The 25,678-nt window shown below is 42.0% G+C and overlaps 1 protein-coding gene across 2 annotated transcripts in view; it reads left to right on the top strand.

Moving 5' to 3' along the window:
- Positions 1-13,378, top strand: part of znf407 (zinc finger protein 407) — a 154,538-nt gene extending 141,160 nt beyond the window's left edge. For both annotated transcript variants that reach the window (XM_069693042.1, XM_069693043.1), the window contains one exon: positions 11,775-13,378. In XM_069693042.1, coding sequence (XP_069549143.1) covers positions 11,775-12,655 — 881 coding nt within the window. In that variant the 3' untranslated portion in view covers positions 12,656-13,378. The remainder of the gene's footprint in view (positions 1-11,774) is intronic.
- Positions 13,379-25,678: the final 12,300 nt, after the last annotated feature.

The raw sequence follows: 25,678 nt of genomic DNA, 5'->3' as shown, positions 1-25,678 counted from the left end.
TTGCTCTTTTTCATCCACAGCCAACCAGATGAATTCTAAGCAGCCCGCTTGTGTTGTGGTGGATGACGCTGCTCTCGCTTGCCCTTGTGTTGCAAAGCGCTCCATTGATCTTGGAGAGGGACTTTCCTGCCGAGCCGGTGCATCCTGTACCAAATGTACTGGCAAGCGAAGCCTTCGTACTCAGACTTCTTAATTTGAAAGTTCCCTCCATCTGGTCCTCCCAGGAGGTGGTTAGTGCAGCTAGATTTTGTTGAATCTGACAAAAGTCTAACATCAAGTGATGGTTGCCCGCCCAGGTCGTCTATTAACTGACAGCACTGTTTGCTCATTTATTTCTCCCTGAGACTATCTGTTACAGAGACTTTTGTCACGCTCATCGATTCCATTAAGTGTTTAACTAAATCTTTTCCTGTCCTGTGACAAATCTGGAAAGTAAAAGTTGTAGCTGAAGCTTCTTTTAACTTGTTTTTGCTCTGAAATTAAATATAAAATTAGTGTTTGCTTTTGAAGCTGTGTTTCTAATAAAAAAAATTAAAAAATAGTGTGTTTATTTATGCTAATTTGATTAACTATTATTTACCAGACTGTAAGTTAAGTTAATGAACATACGGGACAGTTATTTAAAAGATGAAAGACAAAGGTACAGTCTAGATGGTTACCCCGACGTTAATGTTTTTTGTTGTTTTGTTTTTTTTCCCTCTTCACCTTTCACCTCTCTCTTCTCTGTCTCATTCTCTCTGTCTGTCTCTCTCTCTCTGGGGGCACAGACCTGGGGGACATGAGGTAGATAGAGTTAGTGTGGACCAGATTAGACTCACACTGGGTCATCCTCTTGTCAGCAGAAAAAGAGCTGAGAGCAGGACGCTGACCCGTGTTCCCTCTGACCATTTATACTGTGTGTGTGTTTTTCTACGTGTGTGTGTGTGTGTGTGTGTGTGTGTGTGTGTGTGTGTGTGTGTGTGTGTGTGTGTGTGTGTGTGTGTGTGTGTGTGTGTGTGTGTGTGTGTGTGTGTGTGTGTGTGTGTGTGTGTGTGTGTGTGTGTGTGTGTTTGTACTTCTCGCCTCTTGAGCCCTTTCCACCTCGACCGTCGGACTACTATATTTCATTGTTGAGAGCTTTGGATGTTATGAGAGTTGTGGTATTCATTCAGAATGACCATCAATTTATTTTATACTTTCCTCTTTTAATATTTTTCTGTGTTTATATTTAACATCAAACTTAATATTGTTGCATTTATATACTTGTATGTTAGAGAAAATCCTTGTTTGGATCTTCACCCCGTTGTATACACTATTAGGAGTTTGGATCGTCTGTGCATTTAGTCATTTTGTTATAAAAGGCACACCTTAGTTTATTGGTGGATCCTTGTCTGTGTACTTCTACTGATGACAGTGATTTCCTTTTTGTGAGTGGATTACACACAACTTGTCCTTCAGTTACTTTGCATTCTTGTCCATTACAGTTATTGCCAGGTAAAACCTACTGCAAATATTAAGCTCTTCTGTAGTGGGTTTTCACCTTATACAGTTCTATTATGTAGGTCAGACATAAGCCATCTCATTTATCGGTTGGCCAATTAGTTTTACCACAGATGTATCAGTATCAGCGAATGTGTTGTTCGATATATATGTGCCAATATGAAAACTTGTTTTCACAGAACAAAATGTAGAAAAATATGCTTTGGATGATGTAGAACATTTTCTATTTGTGTGTTGTTGTTTTTTTTTAAATATATATATATATATATATATATATATATATAATTGGTTATAAATCTTACATTTCCAGTGAAGTTCACAGTTTTAGTGCATGATGTCCTTTTGGGCAGTTTCTGCTTCCACTACATATCTATATATATATATGGCTGAAATATATATTTCAGCCAATATATAGATATCAGATTTGTTTTTTGTTTTTTTTACTTCCTATCATCATTATCTACATCGGACCAAACATCCAGTATCGGTCAGTCTCTAGTCATAGATGGCAGTCCTTTGGTTATGTGCAGCTGACATTTAATATGTATTATGAAGATATGACTAAAGTAGCTGTTTACTTAGCTGTGAGTGAGAAGAAGCTTTAATACACCAGAAAACAACAAATTGACTAATATAGTTTTGTATTTTCAGGTGGATTTTCCCTTTAAGCCCTTGTTAAACCTTGTTTTCTTTGCAACCTGGTAAGGAATGTCTAAAAGTCTAGATTTTGAGGTTTGGGCTTTAAATGATGCCACAATCTGGGTTTTACAAACACCATGATTCATCCTCTTGGATTCCTGTTACACACAGGACACAGTGAAGAGACAAAGAGGAAACATGAGAGAAAACACATGACGGGGTGTTTTAGACTTGCAGCTTTTCTGTCTGACGTAAACTCTTCTCTCAATCTGGGAAACATTTAGGATGAAGAAAGTGAAAAGACTATAAACAATAGAAAAAAAATCTAGGACACATTATAGCAAACTCTTCACAACCAAACACATACAACATAACTTCTGAGTACCTAAAATTTCAGCTATGACTGGCTTTTTTTTTAAGAGACTTATCACTTATAACATTGTGTTACATCAATTGACTATCAAAAATACTAGCACAGATATTCACTCATTTCACAGTTTAGCAGATTATGTAAAATATATTCAGTATTTTCTTTATCTTCCAACTGAAGTCACTGATGGATTATTACTGGCCTTCGGAGTCACTGTATCTGTGTTCCAGCCCAGAAGGCCCTCTGTCAGTCGGTGCCCTCATTCTCTTCTGTTTATTCGTCCTTGGGGTGTGTTCAGTGTGTCTCCATCTCTCTCTCTCTCTGCCTTGTCCACCCGGTGTCAATCTGGCTGCTGTATAATTGGTTGTTTTTTGGTCGGCCGTACTGTCCTCCATGGCGTTGATTCATGGCGTTTGTAAAGGTGACAGTAGCGGCTGTCCCTCCCAGACAAAGTAGAGCCATCACCAGCTGGACCTCAGCTGACCTGCTCGTTTGTGCGCGCACACACACACACACACATACACACATAGAAAACACATGCATCTTTGCTTGAGGCCTCACAGGGGAGGAGAGAAAGGAAGGTGAGGTTATCATGTACACAACTCGACCAGAGAAGATCTTAAACTCGCACATATATTGATGATTGTCCTTTTGCAGTAAATGTAAAAAAAAAAAATCAGAATTTATAATTCTAAGAGCCTAATAAGTGTACAGTATACTCATCCACACACATGCACTTCAAATGCTGTATAGCTCATGGCCAATGTATGTACAGAAATGATAAATAAGGCTGGATACTGAACTTTTATAGCACCAATGGAATTGCTCCGATACTGTCTGTTATTGAATATATCTTTAGGCCACATCCACACTAACATGTTTTAAAACACATAACTTTTGCTCTAGTTTAGTAGGAATAAATCTCATCTGCGTGAGTTACCCACAGTGTTGTGTACCATATATAGCCTTTACCTAATTGTCGTATCTAAAGATAGCTTCAATGTGAGGAGTTCAGAGAACATCAGTAAATTGTAGTGTGTATCGAGAACTTGATGTTTTAGGGGACATTTCTAAATTGTAATTACAAAAAATGAGCTGGGTTTAAATTTATCACTCTAAATTGCACAATTGCAATGCATTATTTTATTTTGCTTACAATGGATTTTATAAAATTGGTGTTAAAAAAAATACTGTTCAGGAACCAATATCAAAGGCAAGGAATCGGTGCCGATATAGAAACGTTTTAAATGATACGAGCCCTAATGATAGATGTATGATCCAAACTTGGCTATCAAGGCATGTTAAATATTACTACACATATCCCTCATTAGTAAGCAGATAAATCTAGTTATAATATAATACTTCAATCCAAAAACAGAAACAACATGTGTATGTTATATAGAAAATAGGCTTTAATTCAATTAGAAATGTATTTACTTTACAAGTAAAATGCATACAATGACTGAAACAATTAAAAATAGAAACAAAGAAAACGCATTCAAAATAATGTTTTAATTCAATGTTTTAAAGAAAAAATAAGATACACATAATACATTAAAAAGCACACTTTGAACCACACACACACACACACACACACACACGAACGCCCTCATAGGCAGGCCTTCCCTGGTGACCTGGATACACCCAGAACTGACACTTTATCTACTTAACAGTGTCACCTTCAAAAGCCTCTAACACACACACACACACACACACACACACACACACACACACACACACACACACACACACACACGCGCACACACACACACACACACACACACACGCACACACACACACACACACACACCACACCACACCGTCTGTAAAACTCCCCCCACAAATAACAGCCGTATGTGTTTAGGTTTAGGTCTCCATCATGCTGTGTTTAAGACGCTGGCTTCATATCTATAATTGAAGGTAATCGGCTGGTAAAAGGATTGTAAAGGGTTTTGTGCAGATTGATCATAAGCGCTGGCTTTTTCATGGTCCTGCCATTGACCTTGTAATTGATTTGGTGAGCATGTTTTTCCCCCTCTCTTGTGTTATAGTTTGATAAAGTACAATTGACTTTGCCTGCTGTAGAGTCTATTCAGGCTGATTTCTTTGTCTTTCTGTGTTTATTTGAGTACTTCTATCCTTCTGAGAACCCGTTAGGATTCACTGTGGGATATATTTAGGTTAATGTTAGTGTTAGGTTTATGTTTAGGGATTACAACCAGTGCATTGTTCTCACAAGTATAACAAGACCCACATGTAGGCGGGTGTGCGCTCGCCTGATTACATGTGCATGTAAGCTTACATTTGCAGTGAGCTGACCTGTGTTACAGCGAGTGTAATTGATTGTGTGTGTGCCGGTGTCTCTGTGTTAAGGTTAATTTCTCTAACTGCTGGTAAGTGCTGTCTGACCGCTCCCCTGGCGGCCTCTCCGAGCTGAAGTAATGCCACTTAGGGGCCCCGGGCCCCCGCCACCGGCCAGCCCATTGATCCGCTGATCAATAATTGCATCTGTACCATACACTGAGCACGGAGGCTCGCTCGCTGACCTGGCGCTAACATACCAACTAGTGGAAGGCACGGAGTCACAGCACACAAATGGTTTTCGAACTGCGTTGCAGGGATCACTGAAGGGTCCTTAAAGGGGTTCCAGAGGACCCCGCTGCAAAATTAGGTTTAGTTTAATTGCAGTAGTATTTCATTCATTAGAAATTATCCCATTTGGAGAATAGATTCACTCTCAGCACTATTATCTCTCCATACAGGGCAGACGATTGTGTTCTCCTCAGTTTTTTTTTTTTTCTGTTCAAACTCCAACAGTTTACAGGACTGTGAACAATAAACAGCTTTAAACAGAATAAGAGGATTATACCAACTTTAACTCTACGACTGCTTCTAGTAGTTTTTGGGGACTCGAGCTTTTCTCTCAGTTTGACTTTTTGTCAGTTTGACTGAGGCCTCATTTATAACGGGGCCTGAATGATGCGTACGTACTTCCGACGCAAGTCTGGATTTATAAAAACGAACTTGACGGGTGAATGTGAGCACCTGTATAGAAAGTCTGACCCATGCGTACTTGCGTTTTGGAGACACAGATGATGAGGTGTTTAATTAAAGCCAGAATGTAGAAATTATATATGATTAACTGTTTAATTTCTCTTAATATCACATGCTATATCAGCCTAGATCCACTGTATCATTAACATTCAAACCAGCAGTGTAATTTGTGCTAGTTAGCCATAACTATTCTATGAGTTACTTTCAGTTGTAAATGATTGAAGCAAATCGAAATCTCAAATCTAATTCTGATCAATAATTCATGAACGCTTTGTCACCAACACATTACCCACTCCTGATCTCAGAGCAGCTGTCTGGACTGAGTCTCGTGGTCAGGGATGCAGGGTGATGCCGGGATGTGGTCAATTTCAGGACAGTTTGGGTTTTCTTTCTCCAATATTAAGCCAGAATATACTGAGTCCTTTTCACAGCGTTAATAGGGCTGATTGATGAAATCATCATCATAGGTTGTAGAAATCTAAGAGAATATCAAATAGGATAAAAAGAAAAATGCAGAACAGAGCGTCAGTTTTTAATATCATCTCATATTGAGCATATATTCGCTGCATTTAATTTTGTTTGGTGACCCCACTGATGGGGCCACCAAACAAAATTTCCTTTTAATCCTCCGCGTCCTCCACAAGCACTTTGCGCTGACTATTAATGGTTAACTAGAGGGCGGGATATGAGGCTGATCACACATTTCAATGTGGACTGTGATTTATAAAGGAAACATTGCATGCAGGTGTGTGTGCTCACGGTTTTAGAAATATGAATATTTTTTTGCATTTAACATTTTCAGCAAATCTCTGTACTCGCCTGTGTTTATTTGAAAGATAACCTAACTTCCAACTAGGTGTGACATTTGATTTATCACAGAAAGTGCAAGACTTTGCTCTTTATTCGCTGTCATTTGTTTTTGTCCTGATTAAACACATACCTCTACTTTCTCTTTTTCCCTATTTGAACCTTTTATAATTCTGTCATCCTGATAGAGACATAAAATGACAAACATAACCCTGTAGGTGCTGATTGGTTGTTCATACAATTTGTATTCATGGTAAAAAAAAAAAAAAATGAAATTCCCCCACATGTTGATTATCAGTTACTGATTCAGTTTTACAGTAAAACCTTCCTTAAGAGGTTTCTTTCAGTCATGAGGAAATTAAACATCCCTGCCTGTCTCTGCATCCTTTTCTTCCTCCTGTTGTTTTATTCCTCTCATGGAGCCTCCATCTTGTTTCAGATCACAGCCAATAAAGCAGCCTCGCTCTTTCCCTCTCCCATCGTCTCTCCTACTTCCTGTTAAAGGAGTCAGTCAGTCAGAACACTCAAAACACATATTAAACAGGCATCAGCCTCTCGCCGGGCCCAAATCACGCTGTTCAAATGTTGTTCTTCCACCAGGAGCGCAGGACAACTGAAGAGATGGGATCTGCAACATTAACTTGATTCACGGCTGTGGCGACTGAGTGACACTCCATAAACCTCAGCGGGCCGCCACCGGGCCCCGCCGACAGCGCCCCGTGGCTAATGTGACACACACTAGCGACGCATAGCCTTACCACCCCCACAGCACTGCACCACACACTCTGAAACACTCACAGACAGAAAGCACATGCAGAGACAAAATACGCATAAGAGCACATGTTGTACAAAGATGCACGTCGGTAAAACCTGACCTTAACCCTCCACCCACATGCCCACATATACATGCAACGTGTGAATGCAGAAATTCACATAAATACATACATGCATTAACACGTTTTTGGCACAAACTGGCAAAACCGGGGTTTAGTAAGTCGAACACACACGCACACACAGTCAGGAGTTCACACACTAACATGCCCTTGCTCTTTTAAAAACACACATTTCCAAACAGGTTTTATGGTAATGCGGGAGAAACTGCACAGCCACTGAGTTATTGTCCTCTCCAGCCGACCTCTCGGCTCGCAGCGTTTTGGCGTAGGCAGTTAGCATCGGCCCTGTAGCTCTGTGTAAATAGGTAACCTCTGCTGCTCAAAATGCCAACTTCTTCTGGCTGCATTCGACAGCGCTGACTCCCTCCACACACTAACTACGCTGCTTGTCACTTGAGATAGAAATAGCCTGAATTGATATTTACTACACTGACTTGTTGGCACAAAAAATAGTAAAAAAATGTTGGTAGTTTGCCCTTAAACCAATGCATAGTGTTGGTCTTTTCCTGCATCTATAAGGAGATGGACATATGTTGTAGATAAATAGACCCATGAGACGAGAGTTAGGCCAAGAGCTTTGAGAAAAGACACACTGACCGATACAGCAGACTGACCCAAGTCTTTCTCTGTTTCTCAGAATCAGGGAGATGAGCAATTCCTATCAAAATTGCACTGTGCAATTTGTCACAAAGTTTTTAATATATCATTTACACACAGTACGGTGCATCCCAGACATCATTCCAAACAAGACGCCAGAGCACCAAGAAACCTGCCTCCTATTGAAGCCTTGAACTGTTTTCCCTGTTCCTGAGACCCAGTTCAGAACAAAGATTCACAACGAGATGAAACTCTTAGAACGCTGAAGCAGTTTGAACCCGTCCGTCTCCGCTCGACTCAAGCCAGCTCAAGGTGTCGCCTGCGACTCAGCTTTTCACCTCTTTCAGCAGCCAATCAGCTTGTAGTAAAGTCAGTTACAGACAGTCAGCTGATCAAAATAGCGGAGTTTTGGACGGAAGAAGGAGAGGATCGCCTCATTAATGTGTTTGAGGAATAGTCGTGTCGTCAACTTCTCTAAACAATAGAATTGCTCCGGAATAAAACTGGAGAAATTGACAAAAGAGGGGAGACCTTCTGTCATAAGTCCATGGCATAAATATAGATACGATCTCTGGGTATTCCATTAAAGCTCTCAAGAGGGAATCCAAATTCTCTAACCTCTCGGTTTTTTTTTTATGGTTTCACTTTTTCGTCACCACTAAAAATGCAACTTGCCAGTCGCACACAATCACTGTTTTCATTCATGTTTTAAGATGCTACAAATTATATCCAACTACTAAAAATCCCCAAAAGCTAAATCGGAGACAGGTATTAGACAGTCAAATTGCGAGTTTCAAATCATGTCTTGGTGCATCTTTAGTCTGAACTTGCCTTTAAATTTGCTGCTCTAATCAGGTCTGAAAACACATGAAAAGAAAAATCTTGTGAGTGCAGAAGTCGGAACGGCTTTACTCAAAGAAAATCACCTCGTCCATACACACTTTAAGTGCTGCACTCTCTCTAGACTCCCCCAATGTCACTTTTTGTTCTGTGACATGCAGATTTGTAAATTCACTATGATTTGTAAAGACCATTATGACTCAACTACAGAAAACATTGACTTTTATTTTATTTCTGCATAAATCAAACAAGTCTTTTGTTCAGGGTTCTTTCGTTTTTAGTTACTCACTAAAATAAACTTGTCAGGGGTAGACAGGTAGAGGTGTATGTGTGCATAGATGTCATTAAAATAACTAACCTTCCAGACTTGTTCTCATCTTCCCACTTTTAGGATAATACCAGGTTTTGATGATTTGAATGCATCATGCTGTTTGCTAAAGTGTGAACATGAGCAGTGGACAGAGTTGGATAGTGGAGACAATCGCCCGCATGTCTTCTCTTTAGTGGACCAAGGAAATGAAAGTCTGTGTTTCTTGAAAGCCTTATCCCAGCAGGAGGCGTCAGTGGATGTGTTGCCAGAACACACTGTAACTTCACTGCTTTATTAATAACTTTAATGCTTTGAAATAGAGCTCTGAGCTAAAGCTGCATTTAACATATTTTGCCGCCATTAGAACAATTCACATCTGAATCTGCTGTTCTGTCTTTCCAAGGCCGTGTTGTATGTCTGTTTACTCACTATACACTGTTTGCTACAGTAGACTCACTAGTGATTAGAGCAGACAGCTTTTGATACTTTCCAAGACTATTTGGATGTTACTGCTATATTATTATGCGCCAGATATTTGTAGATATTATCTGAAATGGCAGAACATCTGCACGTGTGTGAAACCAGGGACACCAGCATATTTATTTTTGGTTTAGTCTACGTTATCATTAACGTATCCTTTTGCAATTTTCAGTTAACACTTTATACCACAACATATTTTGCAATATATTCTGCACTGTATCCACCTTTGCAAGCATGATGAGGACTCCAGCTGTATCTATGCTGTTGTCTAATAATTTTCAATATATTTATTGAGAATTAATGTTACCCATTCATCAAAATACCCTTTGTTTTTTAAAGCGGTGGTAGCCCTTCCATTGTTGTTATAGCTGACATGCAAGTATTTCACAAGTTACTTAACGTAATGTATTTCCGTCAGCTTAGACTGAGCAACAAAACTTTCTTGAATATGGTACCGGCCTGAGTTTTAATAATAAATGGTGAGACCCTTCTGCTCAGGCGGAGGAGACGAGACACTGCACACTCTCAATGGATTACAAAAATCCTGTTTTTAAGTTCATTTTATCTCAACCGTGTGGTCAGACAGAAGTGATTTTATAGCTCTGTTTCCATACAAAACTATGACAACACAAAGACTACTTAGATTTGGACTGCATCATACACATGTAATGTCTCTTCTTCTTCTTCTTTTGCAATTTTAACAACACTTTCCCAAGACAGTAAAACTACATCACTTGAGCCTATATGGTTCTTTAAGTTCAAATCATTTTAAAAAGATGACAACCAATTGTACTGCAAGAAATCACATCAAACTGCAAATTCCATTTACTTTTAAGAACAGCTGCATTAAAATTGATTGCTTCTAATCACAACAATCACAACCTCTGCAGAATCAGGGGGGGACTGATGTAGTGGACAATCTGGACACAGCTCCAGTCTTAGTAGTTCACTCTGACATTGGACACAAACAAATAGGAAATAAAGAGTTTTTTCTGTTTTCTTCATGAACAAGTTTGTAAATTGACCCGCTCATTTTGAGAGTGTATCTCTGCAGGATTAACTGTCCTGCCATCTCCAGAGAACGCGTGGCCGCTGCCCTGCTCGCCCGGTGAGAGTGAGAGTTAAAGCTACCTCATCTCTGTGCCTGTTTACACAGGAAGAGGACGGGGCAGAGCCAGGTCACAGACTGTTTGCTGCACAACTCTGACTTTCTGATCACATTGTCAACCTTGTGAGTGCAGGACATTAAATGTCAGGGAAAGATAGGAGTATTAATGATTGATGAGTTTGTTCCTGTATGTACCGTGAGATCTATGTGATCTCGTTGCTGCCCTTGGGCGCAAACCTCGCACCTCCAAAATGTCAACTTTTCAGCTGAAACAAAAAAAAAAAAAGATGTTTTGTTATTTCCTGAAAGGAGTTTTTTGAATTTTAAGGGTTTCATGGGCCTGGAGGGTGGTAAATTCCAAGTGCAACCTTCAGGTGTAACTAAAACACAGCAAATTAGGGTCAATATGCTCTTCAAGTGACAATGATTTGTGTTTTGTTTTGTTTTTCATTTATTGTGCAATAAGTTCATCTGTGCTCAGCTGCCGAGGCGCGAACAGAGTCCCCTCTTCACTGTCTGAAATTCCCCTTTTTTTCTGCATAGATTAGCCTACAAGTGTCTGAGTCAGGCGCTGTTTAAACAATGGCATTTCTAACACTGTTCCTATCACCTTGGAAACGCCATGGCAACCTGTGATCTGAGAGGGCACAGTGTGGCTCAATTAGCACCAGCCGTATCTCACCACACTCTTCCGCCAGCCCAGTATCTCCATATTCTGTCTCCTTTCATGCAATAAGTGACACAAATATACGAAGTGTTACGACACTTTTTATGTCAACTTTGCTTTCCAAGTAGTTTTTTGTTTTTTTTTCCCCTTTTCTTCTCCCGGTGATGGATGCACATAGCAAGTTCAACAGTTGTGCTTCCAGAGAACATTAAGAGAAAGATGAACAACCGTCGCCATGTGTAGTATGGGCAGTAATGATCATTCCTGATTTAGTACTTTTGGATGTCCATCTCACCTCTAAATTATTTTCCTTTTTTATTCTGTGATTGAACTCAAAGAAATCCCTTCAGTCTCTTGTTTGAGCTCCTTTGTCTTCTCTGTCTACTTGCATGCTGTGATGGGAGGAACTTTTCACTCCCACCTTTCTTCACAGTTTTGGTTTAATTTTAAACCCGAGCTGTGCAGCTTTTGATAAACATATTGGCTAAATACCAAAAAAGTAACGTGAAATGTGTCCCTGTGTTTTCCAGGTATTGTGTCCAAGTCCTTTGAGTGCCGTCTGAAAGGCCAGGGTGCTACATTTGTGGAAGCAGAGTCCCCAGAATCCCCTGTACACAGGAAGGACTCATTTGAGGCGTCCGGCCACGATGAGCCCGTCCAGCAGGTCATCATCATCCAGGGCTACGGTGACGGGGAGGTGGCCATCGACCAGGCCCTGGAGGAGTCGGCCGCCGCCACCCTGCAGACGCTGGCCATGGCCGGCCAGGTGGCCGAGGTGCTCCACATCACTGAGGACGGACAGGTCATCGCCTCAGGTAGGGAAGTGGCATCCGCAGGGGCCCATCTGGCCGCAGGCAGCACCCAGTATGTGGTGCTGGAGTCGGGGAAGGCCAGAAAGGAGCTGCGGGCGGTGTCCAGAGGTGGGGTGGCGGTCGCAGCCGCCGTGGGACAAAGTCACATAGTTTCGGAATCGTCCACTGCTCTGGACGCTCTGCTCAGCGCAGTCAGCGAGATGGGCCACCAAGAGGAAATACAAGGAGAGGCAGCCGTCGTCCACGAAGTGTTGACCCCCGAGATCGTTGCTGTGAGAAGTGAGGCGCAGACGGGGGTGAAACAGGAGCATGAGGAGGTGCGGGTCATCCAGCAGACCGGCCAGGAGGAGATGCAGGAAGTGTTGCAGCTCGCCGCATCCCAGATGATGAAGGAGGGGCTCACCCAGGTCATCGTCAACAACGAGGGAACTCACTACATTGTGACCGAACTGGACAACTGCACCCTACAGGTGGAGGGAGGTGTGTACGGCGAGGCTGCGGCAGGTGACGGGGAGGTGCAGCAGGTAGAGCAGCAAGCAGGAGACGAGATGGTGGTGTATCTGGATGGCGCTCCTCATGATATCGTCCTGGAAGGTTAGAGGAGAGAGAACTTACTGAGAGGTTACCTCCGTTCATTTCAGCTGCCCCGTTGAGTTCAGTCACAGCCTGCGTCAGACCAAACGTTTGCCCAGAAATCCATCTCTCGAAGTCTTCCTCGTTCCCGTGTCTCCTTTCATTTCACAGGCTCGGCATCACTCGCGTTTTCTACGATCCTCCTCTCGCGCTAAGCTAAACTCAGGTTAAACATCACTTATTTAAAGGGAGAGTGAAGGAAAGCAGCTTTGATGCTAAGTGAGCTAACATGCAAACCACACAACCACAAAGACTATATTACCGACTTGAATAATGCCATGCAACGTAAGTAAAGGAATACTTCCTGATGAAATATTTTTTAAAATGCATCTAATATGCTGAGATTTAAACGGCTCATTATAAAGGAAATATGTATTTTGCTCTGTAGAGGCATCGACAGATTTGATGCTTCTTGCTTTCCTTGCGTTACGTCTGCGTATTTTCACCTTAAGTTTTGTTTTGCGATCCAAGAATTTTGCGTCCTGTAGTTTGACACAGTGGTTTCATTTTTGTTTCTTTCCATTTCTGTAGTGTATTATCAGTTGTGATCCAGTAATTTGATGACTCGTGTTCGAGTGAATTGTTTTATTGTAACAAAATAGGAGTTGTCAACACTTTATCTTTTGGAAAATCTGTTCAAAACCTGAATTCAGTTTTATTTCTGAATAAAGATTGAGCCTAATTTTTAACCAGAGTACCCACGTTTTTGTTTTTGGTAGTAGTTGCTTTGAATTGTCACGCCAAGCTCACATGTCAGCATCAATACTACGATTCCATGTACAGTACGGCACCATCATACAAGCAACATGCACATACATGCATTAACTGATGAGTCCCATCACGCTTTCTGATCACTAACACAGTCATTATCATCACCATGATCATTATCGTCATCATGATCACCATCATCCTAATCGTCATCCTCTCCTTCTCTTCCCCCCATCAGGCCCATTCTCTTCATTGCGTACAACACGCTCATCCTTTTTTCCTTCCTCCCAGCAGTATTCAGCACCGGAGGGAGAATCAATATTCATTTAGGCCCATACACAGGCTTGCTTTCTGATGGAGTGAGTGGGAGAGCAGTATGACGGCTGCAAACACAACGGCCAACTGCGGAAAGTAGAGAGAGAAAGCACTCGTACACACCGAGGCCATCAAAAGATCATCCCTTTAGCGCACACACACACACACACACACACACACACACACACACACACACACACACACACACACACACACACACACACACACACACACACACACACACACAGACGCAGCGCACGCAGAGCGAGAAGGTGGGCTGAGAGAGAAAGTGGTGGAGGAGTGGGCAGGAAAAATGAGAGCATTACAGATGGATGTTGAGAGAGGTGAGGCCAGAGAGAAGTGAAAGAGCAGTGAAATCCACAACCACACAGAGAGAAGGGAGCCTGTAATTTCACACAACACCTGTCTGCCTTTCAGCCTGTCTTTGTCTCCTGATCCCAGCCTCATGTTGCATTTATAAACTCACACAGTCTTTTCATGCTCTTTCTCCCTCCATTCAGCAAAGACGGGCGCATTTAACAGAGGTCACGTTCTTTGTGTGAGCATCCATACGCGCTGGTGAGAACCAAAGTTTGTCAACACCCACTGAGTGGTAAAGATTTAATTCCTCACATTTGCAGAATATGGTTGGTTTATTATTTTTTCGTTCCAAGATTTATATCACAACAACAGCAGTATATGTGTGGTGGTGTGAAAGGGTTCAATATATAAATACAAAAAAATGTAAAACATTTTAAGATGAGCTACAGCATGGATTGAAGTTTGTGCTTTCGAACCGTTTGGGACTGAGATGATCTTAAAAACGAGCGACTAGGACTGAATATAGTAAAAAAAAATAATCTTTTAATACTGGTACCGATCCCTTGACTTAGATACCGCTTCCTGAAAGACACTTTCCTTCGATACCAATTTGATCAAATTTATATTAACAAAAAGGAAACTAAATCAAGATTCACAGTACCAATCTTTAGTTTTCATGCCCTTTAGAAGGGCAGAGTGTTACCCAGGTTGTTTTCTGTAGCAGCAATTTACAAATGCTCCCTAAATGCCTCACATGCGATCAGTAGACACTAGCTAGCCAGCTGCACACAGAGAAGCCTCCAGTTACTGGGTAATGTTTAAAATGAAAAAAGGTCAATTGAAAAGAGTGAAATATTGTAATGTAAATACATCTATCTATTTCAGTTTAAAACGGGTAATTTTATCGATGCAATTGGGCTGCCCAAGTACAGCCTATAGTGAACTGTCTGTTGCCTCACTGGCACTGATGAGATTTACTACTGCGTAAGCTTAGCATAAGTAATATATCAAAAATGTATTAGTGTGAATGCAGGCTAGGTATCGAAATTTGGTACCGAATGACAAGACATTTGTCGATACTAGATAGTATTGAAGCAATACAAGCGGTGCCCTCAGTATCGAAGCCCTACTTGTGCCATATGATTGAATGTGTTTATGCGGAATGACCATGTCAACCAAAGAGTGACTTTTATCTTAATCATCAAAGATTTGAAAATGTAAGAAAAATAGGACAGATTGAAGGAATTTGTAATAAAAATCAAAAGATATTTCATGTAGTATCGTGTAATTTCTGCTTTTCTATTGTTTCAATCAGGTTGTGAATCTTGCGACTTATTTTCTGACTGGGTTAAAAACTGCTTAAAATAATCTGTTGTGGATGGAGGTACTGGATTCTGTTCATGAAATAAGATACTGTATTTATTTTGTTGGGTATATATTGATTAATTACAGTATTATTTTGATTGTTATGTTTAGATGTGCTGTATAACCGACTGTAAGTGTTCTGTATGTGTTTGACTACTATGTGAACGTGGTAAGTAGTGTGTAATACGGTACAACTTAACCTAAAAGCCTGAAATGTATGACATCTAATAGACCCCTATATCTATGTATATAATACAGTATGTACTTTAATATTGCAGCATCCTGTGTTACAAACAACAGTGCGTGACCTCAGTTAAGCGTGGCCCACGTCCTCCATAACATCCCCATCTCTGTGTGTTTTTTCTGTTTTCCTGTGAATAGGAATGTCTGTCTGTGCCCATGCTTGAACATTATTCAACATGTCTCTGAGTGATTGTGTTCTGTATTGTGTGCATCTCCACCCTCCCCCTGTATCTCCCTAATCAGACCTGGATGGCTCATTATTAACTGCAGCAGGCCACTCGTGTGACATGGAGGAGGGAGAAATTAGCAGCTGTCATCCAGTGATGAGTTCATTTCCTGACAGGCCTCTGCTCCGAAGAGTCCTGCTGCAGACGACCAGACGGCTGATGGAAACCTGCCGCCGACGCTTAATTGGAGAGCCGGAAAAGGCCAAGGGGGGAAGGAGGGGAGAGGTAAGAATGGAGAGATCGGGATAAAGAAGTGGGAGCGAGGACATTTTCTTTTAACAAGAGTTTTACAGCAGGAACTTGACTTCTTTATCAACAGTAGCTACTTTGTTTTTGCAGAAAAAAGTAGTTTGAAGATACTTTTTTTTATACAAAACATTTTTATCTTATAAAATATATTGCAATGTAGATTACCACCCCGAACTTTAATTGAAATTAGCTCAACGTTCAGATTAAAATGCTGCTTACATGTTAATATAAAACATCAAACTATTGCATTACTATATGTAAGTATTATTACATTCACAATTTCAGCATTACTTTTACTTTTGATACTTTAAAGCAGATATAATCAATCATTTATATTAGCTGTGTACAACCTAAAAGTGAGGTGAACCACGTGGCTAGGGTTGGGAAAAGCTCATTTTTTAGGGTTAAAATCTCTTAATTTTACGTAAGTAACATAGATACGTCAAATAACTAACATGTATTATGTAAGTTAAATCATGACGTTATGTGCGTAACTTACATCCACGTTGACTTTTGCTTTTTCACTGAATCGAGCATCGCTCATGTGGATGAAATTCCCGCGTGGTCAGACGTGCAAAGCGAGGCAAATCGTGACACAGACACAGTATTCCTTGTTGTCCGGCTTCAACACTTGACTACTTGTGCTGTACGTCGCTCATTAGGATAAACTCACAGAGAATTATCAGTCCATTCTGCAGTTCCCTTCAGGTTTTCATTGTCTTTCATCTATTGTTTTGGTTGCCTGGCCTTCGACTTTATGTATCTGGGGCACTTTTATCGCTTTAATGCTATTAAAGCCACAGCAGGAAACCACGGTAAACAACTTGCCTAACGCCAGGAGACAGACACGGTTAGTGACTCACTGGTGAACATAGCGGAGCATTTAATAGCTAAACAGTCAGATGTTGATGAGGAGTTGACGGAGCCCAAAAGCAGAGTTTAAAGAAAGTTGCGCTATATAAGTCAGGTGGCCTGGAACATCGCTCCAAATCAATGCTAATACTGCTTCATAAGTTCACATTAACAACTTCAACTGTGATAGAAGACTCGTTTATGACAGTTTTAAGTATGTTGCTAAAATCCACACCTGGAGTTCCTACTTTTCCAGGTTTCAGTTGTAACCTTTGCTCTTTTTTTTTTAATCACACCTGGTTCACTCTTAGAACAGAGAAGCAAAACCTGTTGGCCTACTAAGCTATAATTCATTCATAGTAGCATCCGGCAAGTGAAGCTGTTGGTGCTAAAAGGTTAATGCCCCCATACCTTTATGTTGATGGCAGGATATTTACTAGTAATGTGGTATTTTTGACATTGTAGCACTTAAAGTGTCTAAATACTCCTGAAGCCTTCCACTGGCTCAGGGGAAGCGGAGTGAGCGCAACACAGTATGTTGAACTCACACTCTCACACACAGAAACACTAACTTGCACTCCCTCCCGGGGGCAACGCTCATCACTCTCCTGGGGACAACAGAGAGGGACAGGAGGGCGGACGGTCCTTCTCTCTCTCTCTCCCTCTGTTTCCCTGAGTATGATAAATATGGCAATTCTGTTTAGTCGCCATCTATAGAAAACATATCAGCCTGGGGATCATTTTCTTAATGTCTCCACTATTAGTTTTGGTTTCCCTTTGGCGGTATTAACATGCCGGCTGATATGCTCTGTTTGTGTGTGTGTGTGTGTGTGTGTGTGTGTGTGTGTGTGTGTGTGTGTGTGTGTGCGTGTGCGTGTCCGTGTCCATGTCCTCGGGGCTCCAGGTGCAATTCTATTAAACCAGACTTGTTTGTTTATTTCCTGTCTGTCTCCCTTTACACGTTCCCCGCTTGCTAGAACCTCAGATCCTGGTCTGTACATACACCCATGCTAACGATAGGCTACATACAGTTGCACGTACTGCCAGAATCCAATGTTTGTTTTTGTCGTTTTTGTTGCTGTAAATCGATAGTTGTTTGAGGCAGAGGTGGAATGCAGGGGAAGCCACGGTTCAGTTACGGTTCATCTCTTCCATGGGAGTTATTATGGGAAAGCGGGTTGAGGGTTGCGGGGGGGTGGGGGGGGGGGTGCGCGGGGAGCCCTGCATGGCTCTTCTCCCTTTCTCTTACTTTTCCTATGTGGCTCTGCATTTGTGTCTTTGATCATGTTAATCCCTGCCTAGCGCCCACCCCCCCGGTCTCCCTGCCATAGACTCGCTGCCACGCACACCTCAGCTCCTGACAGAAATTGACAGCCCACTCTATCCCACACACCCCCTCCAAAATGGCAAGCATTCTTCATTCCTCCATTGAGCAGCTTACCCTAACCCCAAAAAAAGAATAAAATAAAAACACTAGGCAGGCAGGCGAGCCCATTGACAGTCTGCAACACTTCATTAGGGAGAAGCAGTGATTGAAAAGCGATCTGATTATCTCACTATGATGAGATAGCAACGTTTCAACCTTGAACCAGAGACAACCGTAAGTGCTTTTTAATTAGGCACACAACACCGAGGAATAGCACTTCAAAACATAAAATAGAGGGAGTGAAAGACGGAGTGTCTCCAGCAGAAGGGAAAGTAAATGATGAGGCAGAGTGGATCAGTGGGAGGCCTATTCCCTCTGCCCTTACAAGAGCATCACTTTTTCAACACCACGCACATCATAGAAGAGAAACTTGAAATTGAATTGAGCCGAAATGTTCTCAAAACAGTTCCAGTTTAGTTTCTTCCCCATTTAGATTTACAATATTTAAAATCCTATACACCTCTTGAGGGTAAGAAAATGTTGTGCCTTAAATTTGCGCTCTTGAATTAAACAATTTGACATCGTCAATTTTATATCAGCGGCCTTCACAGAGTCTCATTCACATGTATAGACTCTGAGAAGCTGGCACGCTACCCTGCGCCAACACGCCACTCTGTTTAAATAGCAGATCTTCACTGTCAGCCTGCGATAACACCTTTTTACATAGCTGCTGCAGCCATCTGCTTCATGTCAGCACTGCCATATAGGGGTTAATTCTGTTGGTATATTCATTTTAGCAAAACAAACAGCGTGACAGATGAAGAGAGGGAAAAATATTATATGATTTTCTTGATTCTGAAAATATGTCATGATAAAGTGAAACTTTAATGTTTTATTTGGCAAAAAAAATGGGTCACTTCAGCAGTAAATATTACAAGAAGCAGCAAAGAGAAAATAACAAACTCTACTAGCACTGAAAATACCTGTAAATAATGCAACCGAATGAAGCAAAGAGATCAGAAGTTGAGTAAAATTAGGATTATAAAGTTTATCATGATTCGACTGCACTTAATTTTCACACTTGAAGCCAGTTGCTGGGTAAGAATAGTGGCTATGTTATGGCAACGCGACATTACTCTTCTTAGTTCTGTTAAAGAAAATAAAACAGCACACTCTGACATCAGTATGTTAACGATCATGTTATGATCATGATTAGCAGATGTTTGCCGCGTTGTTCGCCAGCTCAGTTTAACCTGTTAGCACACTAACGTTTGCTAATTAGCACTAAACAGCTGGTACAGGCATTGGTTATAAACTACAATATTGGGCAAACTGAAGTTTGGGGGGGGGGGAGAACACTTGTTGACAGAAACACAAATTCAAGACATTCACAAAGTCATAATGATTCATCCTCGGGGAACAATATATTTCTACCACATTTCATTACGATCTATTAAAGTGTTGCAAAGATCTTTCAGTCTGAAGCAACATTCATCCAATGTTGGAATGTTTCATTATCTGAACCAAAAGTGTGGGAACAGAGAGGGTTGTGTGCTTCTCACATTGTGACAAACTTACAATTTGTGATAATGGGCTATATGCCTACAGATAAAACTAACTTGATTGCTTTGACACAACCTCAGCAAGTATCACACCTGCTGTTTCCTATCCTGTTATCACTCAACTCAAATTTACTTTACGGATAGAATCTGTTCAAGTCATTGCATCCTAATTGTTGTAGACCTCGGGTTAATTTAGAAACCAGTGGAGCAGCCTTTAACCAATCGGCACTGACCACTATGACCCTCCCCCAATGACTTAACTTGTTAGTCGATTTATTCAAGATTTAAACATATCACATAGGTTATTTTCAAAGTTGATTGGTTGAGATCACAACCCAATTCAAATGCTATTCATTTCTAAAGCAGGCTGAAATGTTTTGCATGGAAACAAAGCTGTTGGTAAGTTTACAGTCAGATTTGTCCTGTGGATTCATGTAATTACTGTATACCGTATGTGGACACGGCAGAAAACGTACCCACTAAATGTCCAGACATCCCACCAAAGGAAAACACTTTTGAACGTTCATAGATATGTCAGATTTCAGATGAACAAACAGACTGCTCTTACAACACAACTCTGTTTTCATTTATTACACTTACATTCCAGACCGCTTGGCTTATCATCAGAGTGTGAAATGTTCATAAATGGGCCCATGTGCGTCAGCATCTGTACTATTAAAATAATGTGACTAAGACACGAACGTCAAATATATCTCTGTGCATGAGCAAAGTTTGATTGTGCAGCCGGCTTTTCCCTTCGTCATCCCCTGTCACGTCTGTTACTTTTCTTTTTCTGTCTCCTTCTTCCTTCTCCTAATGTACAGCGAGGAAGTGAGGCCTCAACTCTCGGGGTGATCTCATTTGCTGGATTGAGTTTTAGTGTCACCGATATTGGATTAGATGTGATACTACTCCTGACTGCAACTGGAGAAGTGCAGTCCCAAATTTATGGTGCTGCCAATGGGTGGTGTCTGTGTCATTCAACAGGACTCACATTATTGGCTAATTCCCTCATCCCCGGTGATGTGGTTGGCATTTCAGTTCTCTAAAAAAAAAAAAACTACATTTGAGTGTAATGTTCTCAGAAAAGAGGACTACGTCAGTTGCGAGGATTTATTCCCAAATTGATCTTAAACATATCTGAGCTTATTATAATTTCTCCGGTTCCCTCGTAGCGGAGAATTTCAAAGCAGGACATAATTGCGGTGTGCTTCCTTCCCAGCCACCCTGACCGTCTGCCTTTTAACCATCTTGCATGGCGAATTCAGCCCCGCATTTGTGAAGTGTAGCCCTGGGAGTCCCCTAGTGGCCCCTGCCTTGCTGTAACAAGCATGGGGGGCCCCTGTGGTAAGTGCTCTCTGGGGACCCCGGCTCTGATCTGGCCGTCCCTGGGGCCCTGTTAATTCCTGCTCCGCTCAGAAAGCCTCGCCACTCTCCACTGCTCTCCTCCTGCTCCTTTTCATACTGCGCTCCTCCTCTTCCTCAGCCACCCGTCGTACTCTCTCTGTCTCGCTCGTTCTGTTCTTTATGTAGAAGGTACGCTGTCAACAGGGAACACGGCCAGTCTCATTAAAGAGCTGGTGGAAGTTGTGACTGTGACAGAGATGTGCAGATCAGTGGCAGGGTGACGTCGTGGTTTGAGAAACAGTCCATTAACCAAACCCGGCTGATATTCGGTTGAAGTATGATGTTGAATTTGCTGAGCATTTCTCTGAATTCCATCCATGTCTGACTACTCTGCAATGTGGGTATATAAAGTGGCTAAAGTAGAGGTGTGGAGGTTGATAGGTAACACATCACACTTTTATACAAGAGATTGAAGTTTGGGTAGAAATATCACTAACTTTGATCTTTCCCATCAGCGATATTTCATTTCCTGTAACCATAGTCTTAGCTCATCTTAACCGCACGGGGCTTGACACATGATTACATAAAAAGCAAGAACTTCAAAAGAATCACAATTGACTTAAAACGAACAAACCAAAAGATTGCAATCAAACATTACCTGGGGTTTTGTCATACGATTTCAATGTTCATGTCTGGCAATTCAACCCATGTATTACGGGTTGAATTGTCTGTCCACTACATGATACCATGTCAGTGTCACGTTTCACTTTGCCTAGCCATGAAAAGTAAGGTAACCAGCAAAAACGCTGTGGTTAGGTGCAGGAAAAACTGCAACAAAAAACCTACTTGGTTTGGGTAAAAAAAATTAAAAAAAAGGATTTCTTAAAAAGAGGTCCGCATCGCTTTCTCATGGACTCGAACACTGGTCTCCTGGGTGAAAGTCCGACTTGAACTTTATCGCTTTTGTACTTCCTCAAATGACCTCCGTCACATGACCTCCGTCACTTGACTTGCATCATACAACCCCCATCTTGGCACCGTGGCCATACGGTACGTGCGTGTTCATGTTAGGCCGAGGCCGGGCAAAAAATGACTGTTTTATAACAGAATAGTGTTTAATATTTGGGCTGTTAGCTTTGATTGAACTTGAATGTTTCCCCTCTGCCACAGTGTCCCTGAACATAACACCGGAAATGTAGTTCTACTAGATAAGGGAATCCTCTAAATGAGGCACAGAACGGCCCTCGTCATCTCCTTCCATCATCTCTATCTTTCTGCAAGCTTTTGTCCCCTTCCTCCCCTCCCCATCCTTCCTCCCTCCTCTTCTTCCACCCCTGCCCTGTGGTTGGGCTAAGAAGGGGCCGGAGCATAGGGGAATGGGGAGGTGGAGGGTCGAGGGGAGGAGAGGGGGGAGGCGTGTACATGCGGGGAGGAGGAGGAGGAGATGGGGAGGGGGGGGGCAGATCATGCCGGGCGACTCCACAGGAGTGATAAGAGTGAATAAGCTGTCAGCGTGGGCGTCGGATGGGCCTTATTGTTCATATTTAGATGGAGGAACAATGGCGGGGTGTCAGGCGCCTATAGTTCATAATCTGCTGATGCTGACCAAGTGTCAGTGTGATCCATGAGCACAGAGGCTCCTGAATCCTTAAGCAATCCCCCGTAGGAATGTCATGGGGGAGAGTACAAATGGGACAGCATCTGCCGGACTATAGATAGATAGGTATAGCAGAAGGGGAGGGAGGAGAGTGATCGGAAGGAGGGCAAGGAAAAAAGAAGAGGTAGAAACAAGGAGGGTGAGATGAATTCAAAGAGGACCAAATAAAAGGCATTAAAGCGGAACTTGCCAAAAGAACAACAGAGCCTAATTTTCTCTCTCCAAAAAAAAAAGAAAAGAAAGCTGCTAATTGTGAACAAGTGCGGGGGGGAAAGCACCTGCGAGGAGCGAGCGATAGATGGATGGATGGGGGATTAAAGCGAAGAGGCAGGAGGGTGGAAGAGAAGAGGAGGAGGGAGAGGGAGAAACAGGGCGCTGATTGTGAGGAGGCCTTTAGCTGTGTGAGCTCCCACCTGCAGGTGAGACGGAGAGGAGAATGGGTGTCAGATTAGAAGGAGGCCCTGAGAGCTCCTTCCCCCACAATGAAGGCTTGATTCCGGGCAGGGAGATGCCCCCGAGACGCCGGGCGCACCCTGGAGCCGTCACAGCCTATCAGCCACTTTTCTCTACTCGTCTTGATCGAAACGCAACCACGCTGCCCTCGCACCGCTTCAGCTCTGACAGATGACAATTAACGGTGATTCTTTGATGGAGTTTTTTGAACAGATCTTATCAAGCAAGAGAATGTCTGTCTGTGTGTGTGTGTGTGTGTTTTGTGACAGAGCTTTGAAGAATTGTAAAGAGGCATGTAAAGCTGCACACACACACACACACACACACACAGTCACACACGCACACGCACAGGCACACACTCACGTCACGTGTTTTGCTGGCGTTCTTAAATGTGTCACAATGAAAATGCCCCCCCAGGCATTCTTCATTTACTGTCACAACCATTAGACATGGAAGGGAAGAAAAATAAGAGATGGTATCAGTAACGCATGAGCTACAGTAATTAGCCTCCTGATGCAAGGATGTGTACGTGTTGGCGTGTGTGTGTGTGTGTGTGTGTGTGTGTGTGTGTGTGTGTGTGTGTGTGTGTGTGTGTGTGTGTGTGTGTGTGTGTGTGTGTGTGTGTGTGTGTGTGTGTGTGTGTGTGTGTGTGAGTGTTTGTGAGAGAGATGCACACAAACACTCACTCACAAATAAAGTGCATTCTTACATCTGCTGAGGACCCTAATCAACAAGAGCTGTGTAAACTGAAATCACCACTTCTCGGGCCGAGTCCCAGATTCTCTAAATTATATACCATCACCAATGACTCATAGTCATGCTATAAGCTATGCTAATGCCTCCATTAGTGTACGAGCTGACATGAGATGTAATGGGAGCCTTGTCATGCCACGCTGAATCCTTCCAAGGCTCCAGATCTTCATTTTCTCTCCCGCCTTGTTCCCTGTGCCACCACCTTCGCATCTTCTGTACCCTCTCCTGAGCTGGTGTGTGTGTGTGTGTGTGTGTGTGTGTGTGTGTGTGTGTGTGTGTGTGTGTGTGTGTGTGTGTGTGCGTGTGCGTGTGTGTGTGTGTGTGTCATTCTTTCACCCGGCTTTAACATGTCAAGAAGCTGTGGGTTTTGTTAATACGTACAGTCATTAGTGGCTTGTTATCATGGGAGCCACAAGCAATTTCATTATCTTCATATTCTGCATTGGCTATGAATAATAATGGTGTACTGATTTCCAATTTGTGTAAAAGATGTATTTCATAGCATGCTACCGGTAGTGGTTTTGAATGTAGCAGACACGTGTTAGTAGTAGAATAGAATTTTTTTACTTTTACTGACATATAATTTATGTCAGACAATTTTGATTCTCACTACACTTGGAAGAAGTTTTTTTTGGATACTATAAACAAATAAAACCAGTCCCCAAAGGCTCTTTTTTTAGACAAAATTATGTTTTTTTTCCCCCTCTAATTTAATCCAATGGCTCCTACTGTACGTTTCTGTTCTTTTGTTCGGCTCTTAACTACTGTCTTTGAGGCACAGTGCTGTGGGAGGATTATGGCCTTGGAGCTGTCAGGAAGCTTGTAATATGAAACATGTGAGAAAGAAGTGATTTAATTAATTGACATTAGCCTAAAGGTGCAACATGTAAGATTTAGGTCCTGTCTTGTAATACCCCTTTGGACCTGAAGAGGTGATCGTGAGTTTTTGCAGCCACGGCAAAACGATATGTCAGCACCACTCTGAGTGTTTTTCAGTAGCTGACGGTTGGTTTGTTATCAGCTACACTAAAACAATGTTTTGCTCCATAAAATGTCCCCAGTTTGGTAGTTAGCTGGATGAAAAGCTCATTAAGCAAGTTAGGTGCATTTATTCTAACTGCTCTGAACTGCGTCACGGCTAACTGAACATATCAGCAGTGTTGGTGTTTATTAGTTACCCATGTGGGGTTTTGCTCAATAGCTAACAGTAGCATCAACTGCGGTTGAAAAAAGGTCCTTACCTTTTTTCCGACAGGTGAGGACCTGTTTAGAGTGAAAGAGGAAATGACTCACTACTGCCTCTGGAGGTGCGGGGTGGTATTATGGGACGGGCCAAGGCCGGTTGGTTGGCGCGCTAACTTCAGTCGACATCTGTGCCACACAACATATAGACATCTTTGACATAATGTCAAAACTGCTACTTCTTCACATGCTGCATTTAATTCAGTACTTTTGGAATGTTTTAAACTAAACATCTTACATAATGCATCTTTAACACCAAAGGAAAACACAAAAATGGAAATGATTGCAAATTATTATGAAACAGGACTTATATGAAAAGAGAAAGTAGT

This window comes from Brachyistius frenatus, unplaced genomic scaffold (assembly GCF_029030835.1).
Source record: "Brachyistius frenatus isolate BFR_SWC_R1_liver_20210118 unplaced genomic scaffold, ASM2903083v1 Contig_14, whole genome shotgun sequence".
Lineage (NCBI taxonomy): Eukaryota > Metazoa > Chordata > Actinopteri > Embiotocidae > Brachyistius > Brachyistius frenatus.
The sequence above is the reverse complement of the archived record's forward strand: the minus strand, read 5'-3'. Positions and strand labels throughout refer to the sequence as shown.